Source organism: Melospiza melodia, chromosome 4 (assembly GCF_035770615.1).
Source record: "Melospiza melodia melodia isolate bMelMel2 chromosome 4, bMelMel2.pri, whole genome shotgun sequence".
Taxonomy (NCBI): Eukaryota; Metazoa; Chordata; class Aves; order Passeriformes; family Passerellidae; genus Melospiza; species Melospiza melodia.
In genome coordinates, this window is record NC_086197.1 from 10,498,295 (window position 1) to 10,517,341 (window position 19,047).

At 48.1% G+C, this 19,047-nt stretch overlaps 1 protein-coding gene across 4 annotated transcripts in view; it reads right to left on the minus strand.

The window, feature by feature from the left end:
• Nucleotides 1-19,047, minus strand: part of LOC134417073 (chromatin remodeling regulator CECR2) — a 92,277-nt gene that overhangs the window by 14,846 nt on the left and 58,384 nt on the right. For 2 of the 4 annotated variants that reach the window (XM_063153833.1, XM_063153834.1), the window contains 6 exons: nucleotides 8,753-8,936; nucleotides 7,929-8,068; nucleotides 7,365-7,469; nucleotides 6,719-6,768; nucleotides 4,313-4,482; nucleotides 3,518-3,595 (listed from right to left, as the gene is read on the minus strand). In XM_063153833.1, coding sequence (XP_063009903.1) covers nucleotides 3,518-3,595; nucleotides 4,313-4,482; nucleotides 6,719-6,768; nucleotides 7,365-7,469; nucleotides 7,929-7,984 — 459 coding nt within the window. In that variant the 5' untranslated portion in view covers nucleotides 7,985-8,068; nucleotides 8,753-8,936. Of the gene's footprint in view, nucleotides 1-3,517; nucleotides 3,596-4,070; nucleotides 4,292-4,312; nucleotides 4,483-6,718; nucleotides 6,769-7,364; nucleotides 7,470-7,928; nucleotides 8,069-8,752; nucleotides 8,937-19,047 lie in introns of those variants that run through there. The other 2 variants (XM_063153835.1, XM_063153836.1) reach the window with 2 other exon arrangements.

Below are 19,047 nucleotides of genomic sequence, written 5' to 3' on the forward strand. Positions count from 1 at the left end.
ATTATGCTTCAAACACCAACAGTCACAGAGAAGTGTCCACGAGAGGGTCATGGGACTCTTGACAAAATTAGGACCATATCCTGCATTTAGGGACAAATTGGGCAATAAAACCCACCTATTCTGTGTTGATCCTTTAAGGTGAGACCCAGAGCTCCATCTCATCACGAGGGAACCATTCTCTTATTTTCCGTTTTATATCTTTGTCAAAATGTTACCACTTTATTTGTCTATCTCTTTCCTAGGGAAATCATTCTGTGAGTTCAGATGCCTTGAGATTAGCCAGCCTCTCCCCCCAATCAGTTTGAAGTTTGTTTCTCAACCCCTCATTCCATTCAATAATTCCTAGTTATGCTCTTCTGGCTGAACATAAATTCTCCTTTTCTTTAGTCACATTCCAGCCTTTACCTTATGGACTCCTCAGACACTTACACAACTCCCATATTTCTATATTTAGATTAAATGTTTTCTTATAAAGCAATCCTTTCAGTTCCTTGGCATGATTATTCCAGTTGTTTCTCAAACCTTTCCTCTCTGATCAATATCCAAACACCAAGATGCCCAGGATTGTGCTATGACAAGGACAACAGGTCAAGAACCTAGAGAATTGGGTTCTATATTTCCACTTTTGATTCTTTTTTTCCTCAAAAGCTCTGCCATCTGAATTGCTACTCGTGAGCTGCAAACAACTTCCTTTCAGATCTGATCCTGACCACTGTCAAAACTGTCAAACCGTTTTCCTCTGACTTTCTTGATAAATCTTAAATTGCAATAGGAACCAAAAGAGTGAGGTGAAAAGAAAGAGGTGAGCAGGAACCCACCACCAAACTTGGTATGCCAAAATATTTTAGTGAGGATGTGACCATCAGCCTTTACATTCTCAAACCAGTACATGTAAGCCAGCCTGGCATGTTAGGATTTCTTTGATTGCTGGTACACAGGTGAGACCTTCCCTTTCCCTAGATTAATACAACTTCCATCTCTCATGCCCTATGGAAACAGGAACACAACATCCAAGCTGCAGTGCTCACACCAGGACCTCTCCAAGCCTGCAGGGCACACTCAGCACCCTGAGCTTCAAATGGCATGACACAGGATCCACAGCATGCTCCAGAGCAAGCCAACACACATATGGCATCAACAAAGCACTTTTAAACAAAGGAGAGGGTGTCATCCTACCAGATCTGGAAAGCAAAGGGAAAAGCAGAAATCACAATCAGTGTAGTGAGCCCCAAGGACTGCAGCAGACACCTACAATTGCACTTACTCCCTGCAGCACTTGCAGGGCAGCAACAGTGCTGCATGGGCTCTTTGAGACCCTTCAGACACAGAAACAACCTGATTCTCAGAGGCACCTCTGCCTGCTGCTCCACCTAAGTCCATTGGGGACAAGTGTGCTCAACTCAGGGTTAAAAAAAATACACAAACATGAACCAGTAAACTCCTACTGGATTGGTGGAAGCAGACACTTATTGGAATGACAAAAGCAAGAACCAAGCACAAGTTAAACTTCCTTCCTGACCACGGAGGAGGCAAAAGGAGGTGGCAAAAGGACAGGACTCTTCTCCAGCTTCCTCCCCACTCGGAGGATAAACACCACAGCGACCAAGGCATCACCGCCTCCTTCCCTCCGGCAGAGAGCACTCCAGGACACAACATCGCTGCTGTCCCCTGCCCTGGGACTCTGAAAGAGCCAAACTCCTGCCTTCAGCTCTGCTCTCCAGACACTGGGTATCAGGCTTCAGGGGCAGAAGGCCAGAAGGCGCGGGTGCCCTGAGTGCCCTGGCCCCTCATCCGCCAAACCTTCCTGCTCAGGTTTCTGCAGCGCTCTCCTAATGAGGGTGCTGCTCAGGCGGCTCTTAATGAGGAGCTAATCTGAACCACCTGTTGAGAAATCCCCTGCAGGATCAGGAGCCCATGGAGCAGTTACATCTCCAACTCCAACAGCAGCCAGGAGAAAGAGGTCACCTGTACCGGGCTGAGGCTTTCTCCCCCTGGCTCACTGACTGCCCACCCTGGTTTAAGGAACAAGCCATCAGACATGCTGGCACTTCCCTGGTGCCCCATGGCAGGGATGGCCTCACATCCTGCTGGGGAGCAGTGTGACCATCACCACTGTGTGCTGGCTGGCTCCCTGTCCCGGCACAGCGGGTGCCAGGAGGGCCCCTGCTCGCTGGAAAGGTTTCACTGGCCCACAGGCAGCAATTAACAGCCCTCTGCTGCTGCAGACCTGGAGCACCTGCGGTACTGATTAGCATCATTCAGGCTCCATGTGTTTCCCACTCCCCTCCTCCTCTGGGATTTCTGCTGCCTGTGAACAAACACGTGTCCCTGTGCTTCCTGCATGGTGGGCTTTGCAGAGAGCAATTCTGGCCCCAAACTGACCATCGCTGGGGTCTCATTTTCCTCTCGGCAGGCTTTTATCTGCAGCATGATGAGATGTTCTTCCTTCCTTTTATTCATCTGTTTCTAAGTAATTACATTTATTGCACAGGGACCTGTACTTTCTCCTTTGTTTTGGGGGAACCCCTGACTCTAGCTCACACGGCATATTCCCTGCAGCCTAATTTCCCAGGGTTTGACAAAACACCAGGTAACTACGTTTCCATTACATCTACAGCGAGAGATTATGCCCCAGCCTGATAGAATTGAGACAATTTTTTCCTCTGTGGCTAATCTGGTGTTGTCTGACCGATTGCTTTGGGTAGCAGTTGCCAGTTCAAAGACCCCCCATCTCCACAGCCCCATGTCTCTGCCTGTGCTGGTGTGCCTGTTAGGGGCTGTGTGGTGAACTGGATCGGAAAACTGATCTATGTTAAAAATAACCCCGACCAAAGAAAAAGGTTATATTTAACTCCAGTCATTTTCCTGGGTCTGGTTCACTGCACAGACCCTCAAGCAGCAGCAGTGCTGTTGCACTGATGGGGTAGAGACGAGATGAGGGTGAGGAGGCACAGAAAGCGCTGTTTGAGCCCATAAGGCTGCAGTTTGATAAGCATTTCTTAAAGTAGCCTAAATTGTGACTTCCATTTCCAGCTGACCCCCTCCTAGCTCAGCTCCATACTGCATCAGTCATTCTCTCCCTCGGCGCTATCTACACCCTCATGTGTTTGCAGCCTCACGTTTTCCCCTTGGCTGAATTTCTGTCATTTCCCTTTGTAAGCCGGTTCTTCTAGCCCTCTCATCCTTCTTCAACTTTTCTTTGAACTGCCTCGAATGTGCCAGCACTTTCATTGAAGTGGAATTCCCCAGACTGAGCGCAGATTTCCATATGCAGCTGCAGCGGGGTCTGCGGCGGGGCCGTTCCCTGTGCGATCCAGAGGGCAGCACCTCCCTGCTCGCCATAGAAACCCCGGGTGTCAGCCTGCCTTTGACGGGCATTACCACCCATCTCTCTTTCAGCACAGGCACTTTCAAGTGGCTCCTTCCCACTGAATGGCGATGCTGCGGTTTATTTCTTCCCCCAGGAGGCATCTGCTCTGCCTCCCTCCGTCGTCCTCCCCCTCGCACCCCCCCTCACCTCCTGCTTGATTGGTTTGATGGGCTGATGGTCAGACATCCACCTGGGAGAAAACTCTGTCCGCTGCAGACGCTTCTCCTGAAACAGGGTTGAGAATTGAGGGAAGGAAAAAGAGAGTGGAGGAAATTAGGGCACATCGGTGACACTGGCAGCAGAAACTCTGAGGGCTAGAAGTGACCATGAAATCCCTATTAGCTTTACAAGGGTAGCAAACAAGCAAACTGAACTCGATCCAAGAACAGCACGCTGACTGCAGAGCCAGTTTTACAAAGCCATCCAGCCAAATGATCCTTCTTTCCAGATCTGTCCCACCTGGAAACACTCAGCTGATGGACAACACCCCTCAGAGTTTTGGGCTTAGCCAGGGCAGCTAAGCAGCCAGTGCCCCTTCAGCAGAGCCAGCAGAGAAAGGGCAGTAAAAGTGGAATCACAGGCAGTTTGCATAGAAAAGCCAGGCTGTAAATCGCAGCAGTTCAAAAGCACAGAGATCCCCTGCTAGCAGGAAAGGGCCACAGGACATGGCTGAAGACAGTAACCCCTTCAGCCACCCTACCTACGCTGCTGTGCAATCACCAACCAGATCCTCGAGCACCGACTCCAGCACTGCATGGGGGACAGTCTTCCCCCCATCCACACGTACTCAACAGCCCCAACATTCATGGCACTTGCAGGCTGTAGGTGCAGGGAGCAGAACGGCCTGGCAGGCTGCTGGGATTTAGCTCTCCTTCACTCAGCAAGCATCCCTGCTCTTGGAAGTGGTCAAAGAGAGGTAAACAGGATGTCATGTCTCCTCACCTTCTGTGCAATCATGTTGCAGATCTCCGGCAGGAAGTCTTCACTCAAGAGTTTGTAGAGCTGCCTCTCTCTAAGGGAAGTCCTCTCTCTGAAGCTCTCTGTGACCTGCCTCCACTCCTCTTCCGTCTGGCACAGCAACCACCATGTCCCACGGCCAGGCCCCTGGGACCCTTCAAAAACATGAAAGGATGTTATCTCCACAGCAGTTATGACTAACAGCTCCTCTCAATCCCTTCTCTTCTCTCCTCAGGGCTCAGGAAGAGCAAGAGACACTGGCAAAGGCCACTGTTACAGAAAACATTCCATTTGCTACAGACCCAAAGCTCTCTTCATGCACCAGAAGCACTGCTACCTCTGAGAGTGATGCCAAGATAGAGAGGAAGTACTCAGGGGAAGAAATAATGGTGCCACATGGCAACACACAGGTAGTGTGACATCCCTGTAGCAAGCCCACATTCCAGTTATTGTAGACTGGAGAAAAGAATTTAATTTGTTTTTTGTAGAGGGGGCTGTCAGCCAGAGCAGGACATAGGGAACTGCAAATGTCTAATTTAGTCTGGCAGCAGAATAAAGTCATCAAAAATAATGTAATTTGAAATACTTTTTTTTTTTTTTTTAAAGCATTGCAAACCATTTCTGCAGGGTAACAAATCCTCCTGCTCCCTGCAAATGAAATATTTTGTTTGCAGACACTTGAAAGAGCAGAAGAGGAAGCGAAGGACAGGGTTCATCAGGCTGCCAGATGAGGGGGAAGTTCCAAAAGTTCACATCCCATCCCTGCTCGATCCAGAGTGGGATTGAAGCAGATCACCCACTGCTCTGAAGCATGTCCCAACCACCAAGACACTTTGATAACTGTTCCACCTTGTGTGAAACATTTGAATATTAATTGTGAAGGAAGGGCTCTCTTGCACTGTGGTTGGAACACCCACCTGGAGACAGGGAATGTGGTTCCTGCTCCACAAATGTTTACACAGAGCAGGGAAGCCTCATGGGTTGCAACTTGTATGCTTTTGCCCCAGGATGCTCTCTGAGCAGAAAAGGGTTGTTGCCCTTTTTTTCTTTTTGGAGTGGGGAAAGTTTAGGATCAAACACCTTCAGGCTGAGGGGTTCTCAGCTCCCTCCAGAATTTTCTAGGGCTAACCACTGGCTCCCAGAAAGAAAGCAATGGTCATCAGCACCACTGGCAGATGTCATGCACCTTCTGAACACATTTTCAAGCAAACTAACAATGAAAAACAAAAAGAAGTAAAAAGCTGAATCTGACTCTGGGCCCTTTGTGGATCTGAAGTGTGAGTGGCTGTGACATGCAAGGTGTCAGGTTGTCCCAGGAAGGCTGGAAAGCTGCAGGCTCCCTGCAGCACCTGCCCTGGGGTGCAGTGGCACAGAGTTTCAGCTCTGTGAATGCACTGGGGACTGGTAAGTGAGACAGCAAAGGTCCAGCCCTGTGCTGGCTCTGCTGCTCTGGCTACACAAAGCCATCCATCCCTTGCCCACGTGCAGCAGGGAGCTTACCTGCATCCGGCCCCCAGAGCCTGCATCCTGATTTCTCATCCCCTTGCCAGCTGCCCACGGACAACTCATTTCAATAGCAAACAGGACTGAGGCACTCTTTGTGCCAGCAGAAGATTACTCTGCAGCTGAAGTGACACAATTTGCTGGAGACAATGATCTGATAAAACCCCCAGCGCCTCACGCACACCGCTCCGGCTCTGGAGAAGCCGGAGTGGCCGCCAGGAAATCTGAAGACAAAGAACAAATGGAAGGAGGCACGGGAAAGACAATGCCACCCTTGCCTTTTATTGTGAGGCAACAGGCAGGCCGAGTCCCTATGTTTTGTGGAAGCCAGTGGATACACATGTATGACAAATGAGTCCCAGCTCCCTTGAACTCACTTTCACATCATGTTGCTAACTCGCTTTTTGCCTCGTTAACCCTTAGCTGGGTAAGGGTTTACCCAAGACATTGTTTACTACTCTCAGCCACCCAATGGCCATGAGGAAGGAAAAGTGAGAGGATCAAAAAGGTTCTTCCTTCTCTATCTTAGCATCACTGTCTCCACTCTCTTCCCCATCTGAAAAAACACACCTGCTAACAAGAGGGGTGTGTTTTACCTTACCCCTGGGAGACTTTTTTAGGTGAGCCCTTGAATTCCAGTGTATCCCAGAAGGTTAGGTTTCTTCATCCCAAACTCAGCCATGACAAAACAGGAGGCCTCCAGGTGCCCAGGCTCCCAATGCCAGGCAGTCTGTAACACAAACCCTTCCTTCCAAACTTGGCCCCAACCATCAGCAGAAGGACTCTCCTGAGAAAGGCTGGATTGTGTCTCAGGCATCTCTCTGTGTTTTGATAATTTAAGTCTTATTAATGGGTGGTATCAATCCAAATACTGCAAAATCTCTTTACCATTTCTTATCTGAGTCTCGTGGATAAGCAAGCTTTCTTCTGCCTTCTCCCTACCAAAAATAAAGAGGAGTGATACAACAAGTACATCACATCACCAAAACACAGCTGTTTCTGAGGAGAATAGGGAATACCACAATTATCCAGTGCAGAGCAAAACCATGAAAAGAACACTACAGAACACACATTTGATACATATTACAAATATATACTTATCATAGCTTCGTAAAGTTTTTGTAAGTGAATGGTGCAGGATGAAGTTTGTCAAGTACAGTATCTCAGTTCTTAAGGAAAGCATCCCAAAATCTAAATGGACTCAGCTGGCCTGGATTTCTGGCTTCAAGTCACACAATTAAAGTATTCTTTATCAGGAGCAAATTCCCTAGCACTGCATGGTGGAACTGCATTTGAAGTGAGGTGGTTGGAAGAGTGATGCCCACTGTTTCACCAAACTTCCAGCTAAGTCAGAATTTGCTTTGGAGAGTAATCAAAGCATCCACCAAGTCTGAGCTTGTTTCACTTTTGAGTTGCTTTGAGATTATGGCTGCATGGTATATACATAGTTATTGGGGGAACCCCAGACATACATTATACTTCCCTCGGGGAATGTATGTATTTTATATCTGTTGCAGGAAGAACCCTTCCATACCTCAGCAAATTTTCCTCCAGTAGTTTTTTCCGCTTCGGAGGTCGCCCTCGTCTCTTGCCCGTTTTCCCAGGAACGTTTGGGGTGTTTGTCTGCCCCCCACATCCCCTGAAAAATGGCAAAACCACCATGAAATATCTGCCAGCAAGGCAACCGAGGCTGGCAGGATGGGAGAGGGGCACAGAAATCGGAACAGCTGCTAGGATCCCAACCAAAGGAGGGATTAAATCAGAGCAGCAACAGGACGGGGAGGGGAGAGGAGGGATTCCCACTGGCTGGGAGCCGCTGGTGCGGGGCAGCCAGGCAGGAATGCGGTGGGGCAGGCAGCAGCGCTCCCCCAGCAGGCTCTGCCGGTGCCACAAAGGCTGCAGGCTGCCTGGACACAATGCATGGCTGCATGGCAGCCCCCAGCCTGCTTGGCAACTCGGGTCCCGCCCGCGCTGCCCCTCCCCAGGCCCCGCTCCCCCCGGCACAACAGCAGTCAGGCGGAGGAGCCCCCTCCAGCCCGGGCCGTGCCCCCCTCACCCCTGCACCCAGACAGGGAGGGGGTGTGTGAGGGGCTGTTACCTGTCTGCAGCCAGCTCCCCGTTGGGTTTGCCCTGCACCGGGTCCTCCTTGTACATCCTGGTGCCGTAGAAGTACCAGTACAGGGCGCCGCTGCTGTCCTCGCCCAGCGGCTCCACGCGGAGGCTGTCGGCGTCCAAGCCCTGCGCCCGCCGGGAGCCCCCGACAGACGGTGACAAGTTGAAAAGAGGCCACATTGTCACACAAAACATGATGACACCCCTCGGTAAACACCTCCCTCCCTCCTTCCTTCCCTCCCACCATGCCACAGCAGCAGTACAGCTGCTCCTCCCGGCCGAGCTGGGAAAATGTTACTCCAGGGGGAAGATGACGTTGTCTCTCTGTCCAGGGAGGGATTTAGATTGGCATCTCTAATTTGAATGGCCTCTCTCGTTTTAACATTTCATCTCTGGTGCTCCTGACAGGGAAGGTCTAATTAGTGCTGGCGACAGTCACGCACAGCCCTGAGAAGCTCCCTCCCCCCCATCCCTGCTCTACCCTCCCCCAGCTCCCCCAGTATACTTCATCCCCATCCTTTCATCTCACAGCATCCCTCAGCAAGGCAGCAGTCTCTGCTCTAACAGCCCTGCCATTACCAATCTCCAAATTCACTCTTTGCAGAAAGAGTAGCCAATGCAGCCAACTTCCTTAGTGACTCCCATGTTATGAATACATCCACACAGGACAAGGGCCCAAGTTCTGAGCAAGGCAGAGGAAGGCAAAGCGAACTGCTGACCCACTGTGACCCCTTCTCTTCCCAAGAAGATTCTGATCTGGCCCAGCTCCTGTGGCCACACAGTTTCCCTCCTCCCTGCTGCCCAAAGCACCTTGAGGAGGTCGAAGACATCGTCGGCGTCGAGGCGGTAGTCGCAGAGGCGGTGCAGGATCTCCACCCGCGTGCGCAGGGGCAGCTCCTGGAAAGTGCACTCCCTCAGAGGGTTGGGCTTCCCTTCCTCCAGCTCCCAGCGGTAGTTGATGATGTCCTCCAGGTAGCTGTGAAACGTCTGGGATCTAACCAAGGAAGAAAAGAATCTCACATACTTCCTGTAGTTTGCCATGTCCACCTAGTGCACCAAGCAACTGCAACCAACACAATGCAGGGACAGAGAGCATCTGAAGGAAAACTGTCAGCTATGGTGGGTGCAGCTCCATCATTCACATTCCTAAAACACAGCAATCTCATTGCAACATCACAGGATGTCATGACACAGTCAGTTTTTTATACACAGACTGTTATTTCTTTCTAAGCAGAACGAGCCAAACATGGTAGCAACTCATCTCCTTTCTACCCCAATGGGCAATGCCTTGTGCTAGCGTCAGCCACTCTTAACTAAAAGGGGGTGCAACAAAATTTGAGTCTGCTCCCCTTCCAACTCTTCCCATTTGATGGGGGGACAATTTTCTTCAGATTTCCCTTTGCCCTTCACATCTGTCATTGCCAAGCCCTGCTTCTCTCAACTTCTAAAGAAATGTTCATGCCCTGGTTCAGTGTCTTGAGACTTTGCATAGCTGATTGATTCCTCCTCACTTTGCTGCTGTATGTGGTCCCTGGCCTCCTCTCTCTCCATCCCCACAGGTGCTGCCACTTTCTGCCTGTTCCTCCACTGGTGGCTCTGGCAGGACATCTGCACTGCCCACCTCACACATGTGGCTTGGACACTGCCACACAACAAGGCTCATCCCCAACAGGAGTGCACCTCCCAAAAAGGAGTCAGTACAGAGGACTTCCCCGTCTGTACTCTCCCAGATCACCAAGCTGAACACTTGAGCTCTTCATAAACATTACTATTAAAATGACCTTTCTGATTTTCTAGCTGGGTCACATTAAGTCCTACTTTCACTGCCAGCACCAGCACTTCATCATAAAACCCAAGGAAGCAGATATTTCTCACCCTCATCTAGCACTGAGAGTGAGTGTCCCCATCCGACACGTTTAAGACCACTGATGGAGCTTAAGGCTAAAAGATCTCATGTCTATATTTCAATGAGACTTAAGCCTTTACTCTGAATGCCCAAAATGTCAGGAGAAAGAATTTCAGGAAAAGGGGCCATGTCCCTAAATATAAAACTTTCTGAAGATCCGTCCATATGACTTTGAGTCCTGAGAGTTGCCAGGCTCGCTCAGCCTGCTGGAGTTGTGTAAAAGGGGACCCCCCCATGCCCCAGCCATTCTTGCACACACGGGAAGTCCATATGCCAGCAAGAACACCACTGGGTACACATTCCCACCAGCTCTCAAAAAGGCAGCTCCACTTGATAGGTTTTTGGCACAAGCAGATTACTCTATATGATTAATGGAACGGCGCCAGCACTACAGAATTGCATTTCCCTGAGAAATTGCTAACTTCTACAAAAGCTATTATATTTTAACAAAGAGGTGGAGGAGTGTGATCCAGCTGAAGAAAGATCATTTAAAGTCAACAAGAAGTTAGCTATTAGACAGAGGTCTTCACACATTGGGTAAAGACCAGACTTCTCTGCAAGGACCACGACTGGCCAGTGACTGTGAGAATGAAGGAACAGATGCCTCAAGCCATGTCCACCTGGCAGTATTTCCCTTCCTCCTTGGGTAGAGAGAAGCACAGATCACCCTGCAGATCTCTCCTCCCCAGCCTGCTTCTTTCTGACGTCAAATGCAAGCTGACCTCCCAGAGATATCTGCTCTCACCATACCACTGTTACCAGCCCTCTGGTTGTATTTAACAACAGATGCTTGGGTGTACCTGGATCTGGTGCCCTCTGCAACCTGGAGTTTGCTCCATCTGCGTGACACAAGCAAAGCATCAGTGTTCCCAAGCATTGTTGTTTCACTATTGTCAGCAATCAGACAAATATAACTTGGAACAGCCCCCTATGCTGACAAAGTTCAGTCACAAAGGGAGGACTGACATTTTATGAAATGCCTCACAACTGCCTCGAGTAGAAATTTTAGGGTGAAAACTACAGCAAGTATCCTTTTTTAAAGAGAAATATTCAGTACACACTACACCTACCTGAAGTAGCTGTGCATTCCTGCACTGTCTTTCTCAAATATCCCAAGATCTAACCTCCAGCAAGGACTTTGATTTGGGAAAGGGGGCAATAATAGATTCCCTTCACAGACTTTTTAAGAGTGGTATCTGATAACGTATCTTAAATGTCAGATATTTACAGAAGCCATTAGATTAGAGCAAATAAAAGAAAGAAAGACAGAAAGAAAGAAAGAGAGGAGAGAAGGAGATAAAAGGAGAGAAAGAGAGAAAGAGAGAGAGAAAGAGAGAGAGAAAGAGAGAGAGAAAGAGAGAGAGAAAGAGAGAAAGAGAGAGAGAGAAAGAGAGAGAGAGAAAGAGAGAGAAAGAGAGAGAGTTGTATTTGGATGCTTAGTCCAGAACCATAAGGCAAATGACTGTAAGCTCTCAGACAGCATTTGAGTTTCAGCCCCACAAGTTCAGTTCTTTAACTCTGACAGAGTTCAAGGCAGAAGATTATTTCATCAAATCTGATACAGAGGTTCTGGCTATTCCAAATAAAAAGGACTGAAAAAGCAGTTTCCCTATGATCCTGAATAACTACAGGATGAAAAGGATTGCCAGAAAGAAACAACAAAAGTTAAAGGGTTCTATCTACTCCTATTTTTTTTTCTACCTAAAAGAAAGCAGGAAGGCATGGCTCAGACAGATACTTTTACCACTTGCACAAGTTCACTTATCTTGCTTTATCATTTTGGCTACTCTCAAAGAAAACTGATCCAGGAAGCTGTTTAATTCCAGAAGATCATTTGAAATCTTTGCCTATGTAACTCCCCTTCCCCCTAGGGACTGGCTCTGTTGATTTAACCAATTTGGTTTTAGTTTGACTTTCACATAAGTGGCTAACACTAGAAATTTCCGCCGTCCACCCAGTGTTCAGTGCATTACAAGCTCTGTTCTTAAGAGTACTTTTGAGTTCCTACCCCCATCAATTTTCAAAGACAGCTACTGTGCATTTGTCGCTTTGAATAAGGATAGAAATAAGAACCAGAGATGGGAAACAGATGTTTCAAGGCATTCCCAATCACTCTCAATCTTACCCAATTTATATTTTTCCTCTTAATGGGAACCGACCTCTTTTCTCCAGACAAATGGATGGTGCTCGTCTTCACCCTGTCTGCCACACCTACAGTTAGTTTCACTTACCCCTTCTCTTATATTTCCCTTTGAAAAAGTTTCTGAAACAGCTCTCTTGGTTTGGAAAAGAAAATCTGCAGGGAGAAGAGCAATATGTGAGAACCCTGCCCTTGGGGTTCTTCCCTGCTCTAAGCAGAAATGCCCAGGAATAACTGTTTAGAATTGCCTATAAAATTAAAACCCAAGAATCAGAGAGACTGGATACAGGAATGGAATTACGTGGATACAGTCTGTTAAATATCCTTCTTTCAGGCTCAGTAGGACACCAATACACTTGAAAGTCCTACAGAGTCTCTGCTGCAGCTGAGAACCTCCAAAAACTCTTTTGTAAGTGGGAAGAGGGCAGGAAGGAAATCACTGAGCTGAGGAGACAGAAGTATCTCTTCTCCAGAGGTTCTCAGCATCACTGAGATGTGTAAAAACACTCAGCAAGTGGAGGCAGTGTTAGGTCAGTTGTGTCCTTTTCTCTACAAACTGGGGCATTCCCAAGGAGGCTGAACTGGTACATGGGCACATTCTGCCTCAGGGCATTTATCCAAAGGAAAACCAACCCTCTTCTGAAAGTAAATTGGGAGTCTTAGAAACAATTTACAAGAAAAGTGTGAGACCACGGGCCACCACTCTCACCACCTCTCAACCACTTCCTGATGTGTAGCACAGGCAGCTTCCACACAGCTCAGTAACCAAGGAAAAGTACTACAGAAACCAGCTACAACAGATCAGAAGTGTACCTTGAAGAACTCTGCAACTCTAAAACTTCTCCCATGCCAACTTGACTAGCACCATTAATATTTCATAAAACAGATAAACTTTCCCTCACTTGACAAAACATGCCTTGTTGTGCAGTTGCCCTCCGATGTGCAAAGCAATTTGGATAGCTGTAATGGGGCAGTGGTGGAATGGTACATGCACATCTGTGTGGTACATCCCACGTGGATGCAGATGATTTTTCAAGAGCCCAGTGCAATTCTTACTCTTATCCCTGACTACACCCTGAAACCACAGGGCTGTTGTCAGAGCTCCCTATCTTTTGCTGCAAAGATTAGAAAGGAGGTCGAAGCCAAACTGCAACTGTGGTCGAAAGTTTTAATCGTATGTTGCATATACAAAGAGAAATCTGGGGCACAGGGAAGGACACGACCCAGCACATCTGTGTCAAAGGGGAGGAACAGCGTCAGACAATCCACAAGAGTACCACCGAGGCTGCAGCTCAAGTTGCCTGTGATCTTTAGCAGCAGCTGCAGAAAAATCAGGGCATAAAGAAGATGGAGCAAGTTGAGGGAGGGGCTCCTCTCCCCACCATGGGTATCAGCACCCAGAGCAGCCAGAGAAATGATCCAGCCCTGACAGCTCAGCGCCGCAGCCCGGCCATCTGCTGCCCGGCTGCCTCCCAAAGAGGGAGGCTTCTCTGCTCCAGAGAGGGGAGCTGAGGACTCCTCCCCCTGCCTGGCAATCCCAGTGTTTTCCCCTGCTCAGAGGAGAGGCACCCTTCCCACCTCCCCGGCTTTGAACGCGTGGGGTCATGCTCTGCTGTCAGGAAAGAGAAGCTTGGCCACTGCTCCCGTCACCGTGCCCAGCTTCCTAGAGGGGCTCCTTTGGAGACTCAGGAACAGGGGGTGAGAATTTCACAGAGCTGATGGGATACGTGGAAAAATTTGGTTGGAGCTTCTGGCGTGCACGTTTGGCAGGGAACAGCTGCACCTAGAGACCCCAGCCCCACAGGGATACTCTAGGAGCAAACTCAATGTGAAATTCCTTCTGAGCATAATTCCTTCTAGAATTATATGTACAGACACATAATGCTTATTTTTTTTATCCTCATGCCCAAAGGAAGCGGAGTCACTTGTGCTTTTAGTTTTAAAGACTCCAAAGTAAATCAAATCTTGGCTGGAAAACTGTAAACAAAATCAAGCCAAACAAACAAAAGCTAAACCAAACACTGATTCAGTAAGAGAGTCCCCGTGTCAATCTGTGCTTCCTGCAGGCAGCATGCCATGGCCCAAGTGTGGAATTACTGTCACAGCACATTGCCCTATCTGGTCTACTGCTGCCAATTTTTTGTCAAGTCCTCCCCCCACATACATCTCTAAAAACAACCCCTAAAACCCATTCCTCACAAAATCTCTGGTCCTATGGGAGCAAATATTGGATTAAAGGAAACATTAGGGTAAGGAGTTGAAATATCAGAGACAAAAATTTACCAACGATGTTTGGACACTGCTGGCACACACAAATAAGCCTTCTGAAAGTGTAGATGCCAAATAATTGCCTGGACCCTCTAGCTAGAATATCTATCATGTTGACAGTGTTTTAAGTCTCTTGTTTCATTTAATTTACAAAATGCAATGGAAGAGTAAATACTGGCATGCTCTTGAGCTAAAACTGCTGGGAAAAAGGCGAACCTGACCTGCATCTAATCCCAGACAGTATATTGTTCTTGAGATTAACACCAAGAACCCTGACAAAACCAGAGGATGACAGAGAGCAGGGACAACAACAGACCTCTTCCAACTCCTGTCCAAAAGCTGTATGTGGGAGGAACATGGAAAACAAGACTGGGAGAGCTCAGCCTTTCTACCAAACCATTTACAGATAAATGTAATTACTCTTGAAGTTCCTATTACCGAGTGAGCCACTAAGGGAAATAATAGAGGCGATACTTCTGTCCAGTAAAGGCTTTAAAAGCTGAAAAAGACTTGAATGCATTCAGTCACCCAGCACAAGTGTGGATTTTAGGAGGTTCTCAGTACTAAATGAAAAAAGACTTCTTGGACATCTAATTCACAGCACACAAGAGAACTGGCTTTGCCTCTGTGATCGCTCTAGTTAAAAAAAAAAGCCCAACAAAAATCTAGGTCTTACCAGAACAGACGTCTTATAATGGAATTAATTTTATGGACTGAAGATATTTCACCTTATGGGCTGGCACCTTTTAAGTTCTGAATTGGCAAAAAGGCACCAGCTTGGTGTTGGGAGTCACTCAGGTGTTAATGAGAGCATTAACTGACAGATGGCATTCAAGATATTTCTCGCCTCTCCAATGAAGACAGCTCCTTTGCTGCAGCAGAGATCAGGAAAGCTTAATTCTTAACAAGCATACAATGCTTTGGCACAAAGGCAAGCCCTCTGGAAGGGAATGGGAAGGATTCAGGGTTTGCTGGGATGACCTCAGTCAAACATCATTAACAGGGTCAGGAGAAGCAAAGCCTATTTCAGAAGAAAAAAAATAATGTAAGGGCCCCCATGATCAATCTATCGTGGCTTGTCAGAAAGAGAAAGCTTAGGCTGACCTTAGAAGCAATATGAGTTACTACTACCAGCCTGACCTTGAGCTCTCATGTAACAATGGAGACCTTTTTTTTACTGTATTAATGAGCTTTCTTATCTGAGGTGGGGGAGGAAGCTTCATGGACCAGCTTGTACTTCACCTTCAATTTGCCCTACTGAGAAACCAAGTCAGGTATGATGCAGGGGAAAGGGATACCACCCCATCCTCCAGGGGGAGAAGAGGGTTGGAGAGGAATCCTTCCAAGGCCTGTGTGTGCAGCTGGCTCAGGAGGTGTGCAAGCCAACAGGGAGCACACATTGCTCAGACCAGGGGCCAATTGTCACCAGGGTGACCAAACTGCCTGAGGCCCAAGGGAATGTTCTGTCTCTCCACAGAACACTCCCTGCAGCAGAGCAAAATGACCACGAAGCTGGAGATCCAGGAGCCATGACCTTGGGCTTTAACAGCCACATTTAGCAGTGCCATTAGCTGCACCACTGATGGGGACAGACCTCAAAAACTCCAGCCAAGGACAGTCTAGAGAGACCAGTAACTCCACACTGTTCTTGTGACAGACCTCAGCAAGGTCCAACAAGGCAGAGCTCTTGTGATGAAGGAAACAAACACTCAGACACATCCTGCTTTTCAGTGTCTGTTTTGAATCATGCCTGGAGAAAACCTGCTGTAGTGGCTGTGAACAAGAGTACAGCTGACATTAATGGACCCTGAAAGGAATCACAAAGTAGGGGGGGAAAAATTCAAATTACATTGATCAGATCTCCAGAGTGGAGTTTCTCCTCCTAGAGTTGTAAAGACAGCAGAGATTGCTGGAGCACAAGACCATCACAAGGCATGTACAGGTCTGCCTTTTGTCCTCCATGGCAAGCTAGAACTAGTTTTTTGAATGCAGACATTGCCCAAACCTCAGTAATTCTGTGGCTTACCTGTGTGGCCATCAGGTAAGGGAAGAGAAAGACATCTGAAGATTTAAGCAGGTGGATGGCACTGGGCTCTCCACACAAGGACATTTGTCTTCATCATTGCTGAACATGGGAATACAATCATTCTACATCAGAACCATTGTTTTGTTTCAAAACAGAAGGACAAAAGATTACCTAGTTAGCAAATGTTAAGTAGCAGCAGCTCTTTCCTAAAACAATCTGGCCTAACTCCAGGATTTGGTGGTCTGAAACACAACCAATTGGAGGCTTCCACATTCATGAAAGATCCATGTCTTCCACAAAAGTAAGGGACAGCAGAGTAATTTCAGCACCCTAGCAATTCCTGTTCCCTGCTCCTCGTTTGTCTATCCCATAACTCACTTCCAGAACTCAAATGTGGCAGAGATCAGAGACCACCTCGAGAATATGCTGAAGTGATGCTTAGAGAAGACATCAAGGTTCTGGACCTTTCCTGCAACACAGTAACACTAAGCTAGGACAGGAGGCTCAGCAGCAGAAGGGCAGCCCAATCCTGCTAAAGAAATCCAATTTACATGGTTGGATCTAATTCACATGGCTGGATTTACATGGTGGACTTCCCACCTGAACTCTGAAAATATTCATCTTCAGGAGAGGGGGAAAAAATCTACAAAAACCCATGGCTGTCAGCAGCTATAAGAACCCTCCTGTTCCTTGTTCCTCCACCTTCCATGCAATGAGCCCTGGGGAAGCTGGAAGGGGAGCTGGCAGACATGCTGCATCCCACAGAGAAGCAGAATGGGAACAGCTCTGGAGCGAGGCAGTGTCTCTGGGGAGGCAGGGAGAATGGAGAGCTGATGTGGGCTGTCTGCTCTAATAAGGGATCACACCACAGGAGCATGTGTTGGCTTGACAGAAGCAAGTGCAGCCACTTAACCTGGCTGTGACAGCTGAAGAGGGAGCGTTGCTTTGCCACCCCCAAAAACAGGGGGGCATGAAGGAAGAGAGGGGAAGGCACGAGGTCACCACAGCTGCCCACCCTTCAGGAACATTCCAGGTCTCCTTGACCAGATTTCTCACCCCAGTCACAGCCTAAGCAACTATGGAAGTTGCCAGCTTGGGCTCCTTAGCATTACTAGACCACACTCAGCAAGTCTCAAACCAGATGGGGATGCCCTTTTACCTCCCCTGAGCTGGCATGTGCTGCCTCCCACCCCTTCTCCCTTGCACAAAGGACAGGAGGCAGCAGTCCACTCCTCCCAAGGAGGGGCTGAAGCCATCTCACACACCAGTGTGGCAAAAGGGCACGCTCTGATCTTCCCAGCTGCCTGTGGCCCACGCTTCTCCAGTGATTTGGCTCTTATCTAACAACCACCCTACAAATGACACAGCTGCTGGGGCTGCCTTGTTTGTTATTTTGCTGAGGAAAGGCAGAAAAGCAGCAGAGATATCAGCACAGATACAGCACTGTCCTGCATTGGTCTCTTCTGGAAAGGCTCTTTCCTTAGGCTGGCAAATGCCAGGGACAGGCAGGAGTGCTGAGATAAGTGTCTATTTGATCTTTTTTCCCCCATTCACCCTGGGTTTTTCACTGCTTTATGTTCACAAAACGCCAAGGCAGCTAATCAGTGCTCTGTGACCCCTGTTAATTGGGCTGTGTGAGAGAAAGGCAGCACTGGCAGGAGAAATCACACATACCTGTTACTTTGAACTGTCCTGTCACATTCTGTCTCCCTGCTTGCAGGAGCTCCAAGCACCCTTCTGTGAGCCAGGGCTGCTTTGTTTTCATCACCATCCCCAGGATCAGCAGGAGGGGCCACAAGTGTTTTGTGCTGTGGCCCTGCCTCCCAACACCTCAAAGCACAGGGAGGCAACAAAAAGGAATATTGTTGTTTCTCCTTCCGTGAGAGAAGGTGAAAGTAATTTTAGGTGAAGGAAACACGACCTGAAGGCACTGATGGCCCTTCTTTCACCTATGCCCAGCTGCTCCTCACTGCCCTGATCTGCCTTGCTGTTTTCTCCCTCACCATCCCCATCACAATAGAGTGAGCAGATGCCCAGCATCCATCTCCCCTTCCCAAGAGACCAGCAGCCTACATGGCCAAGTGAGCCAGGCAAGGAAAGTGACTGGTGTGAAGATGTGAAACATTGGAGGGAAAAGGGCTTGGATTTGCCAAGCCTGGTGGTGGATTATGCAGTTCTTGGAGGATGAGGAAGACACATATTGCTAACTAGATGCATGCTGGGTGCAGGGGCCTGCATATGTTTTTTAGGTAGGAGCAAGGGCTGCTTCAGTGGTTTTGTTGCTTGATTAGGGAAAGAAAGAAATAGAAATGTAGTATCAATGAAAACCAGAGCAGCCAGAAACACCCCAAACAACACTTCAAGGTTTGTGGTACCACAGGAAGAGAAAATCCTGGGGGGGAAAGGGGATAAGCAGGAAGATATAAACACTGCCCAGACAGATTCAGGGAATATTAGTAGGACTAAAATAAAATTTGTCTTACAATTCTAGCTCAACCCCTCCTTCCAACTCAGTAAGTCTCTGCACAATCTCCACCAAGGGATGACTTGTGCTCTCACTACATGCAGGGTTTTGGACAGAGAAGCAGGAACTCCACCCCCCACTACTGATGCTGCAATTTGAGTGAAAACCAATAATGACAAATCAATGAGTTGGATAAGTGGATTAAAACAGGGGAAAGAATTCTGCAGAAAGACCCTGAAACATGACTATATTGAGCAAACTGTATTGCTATATATATTTGTGAAAACATGAATTAATGTAG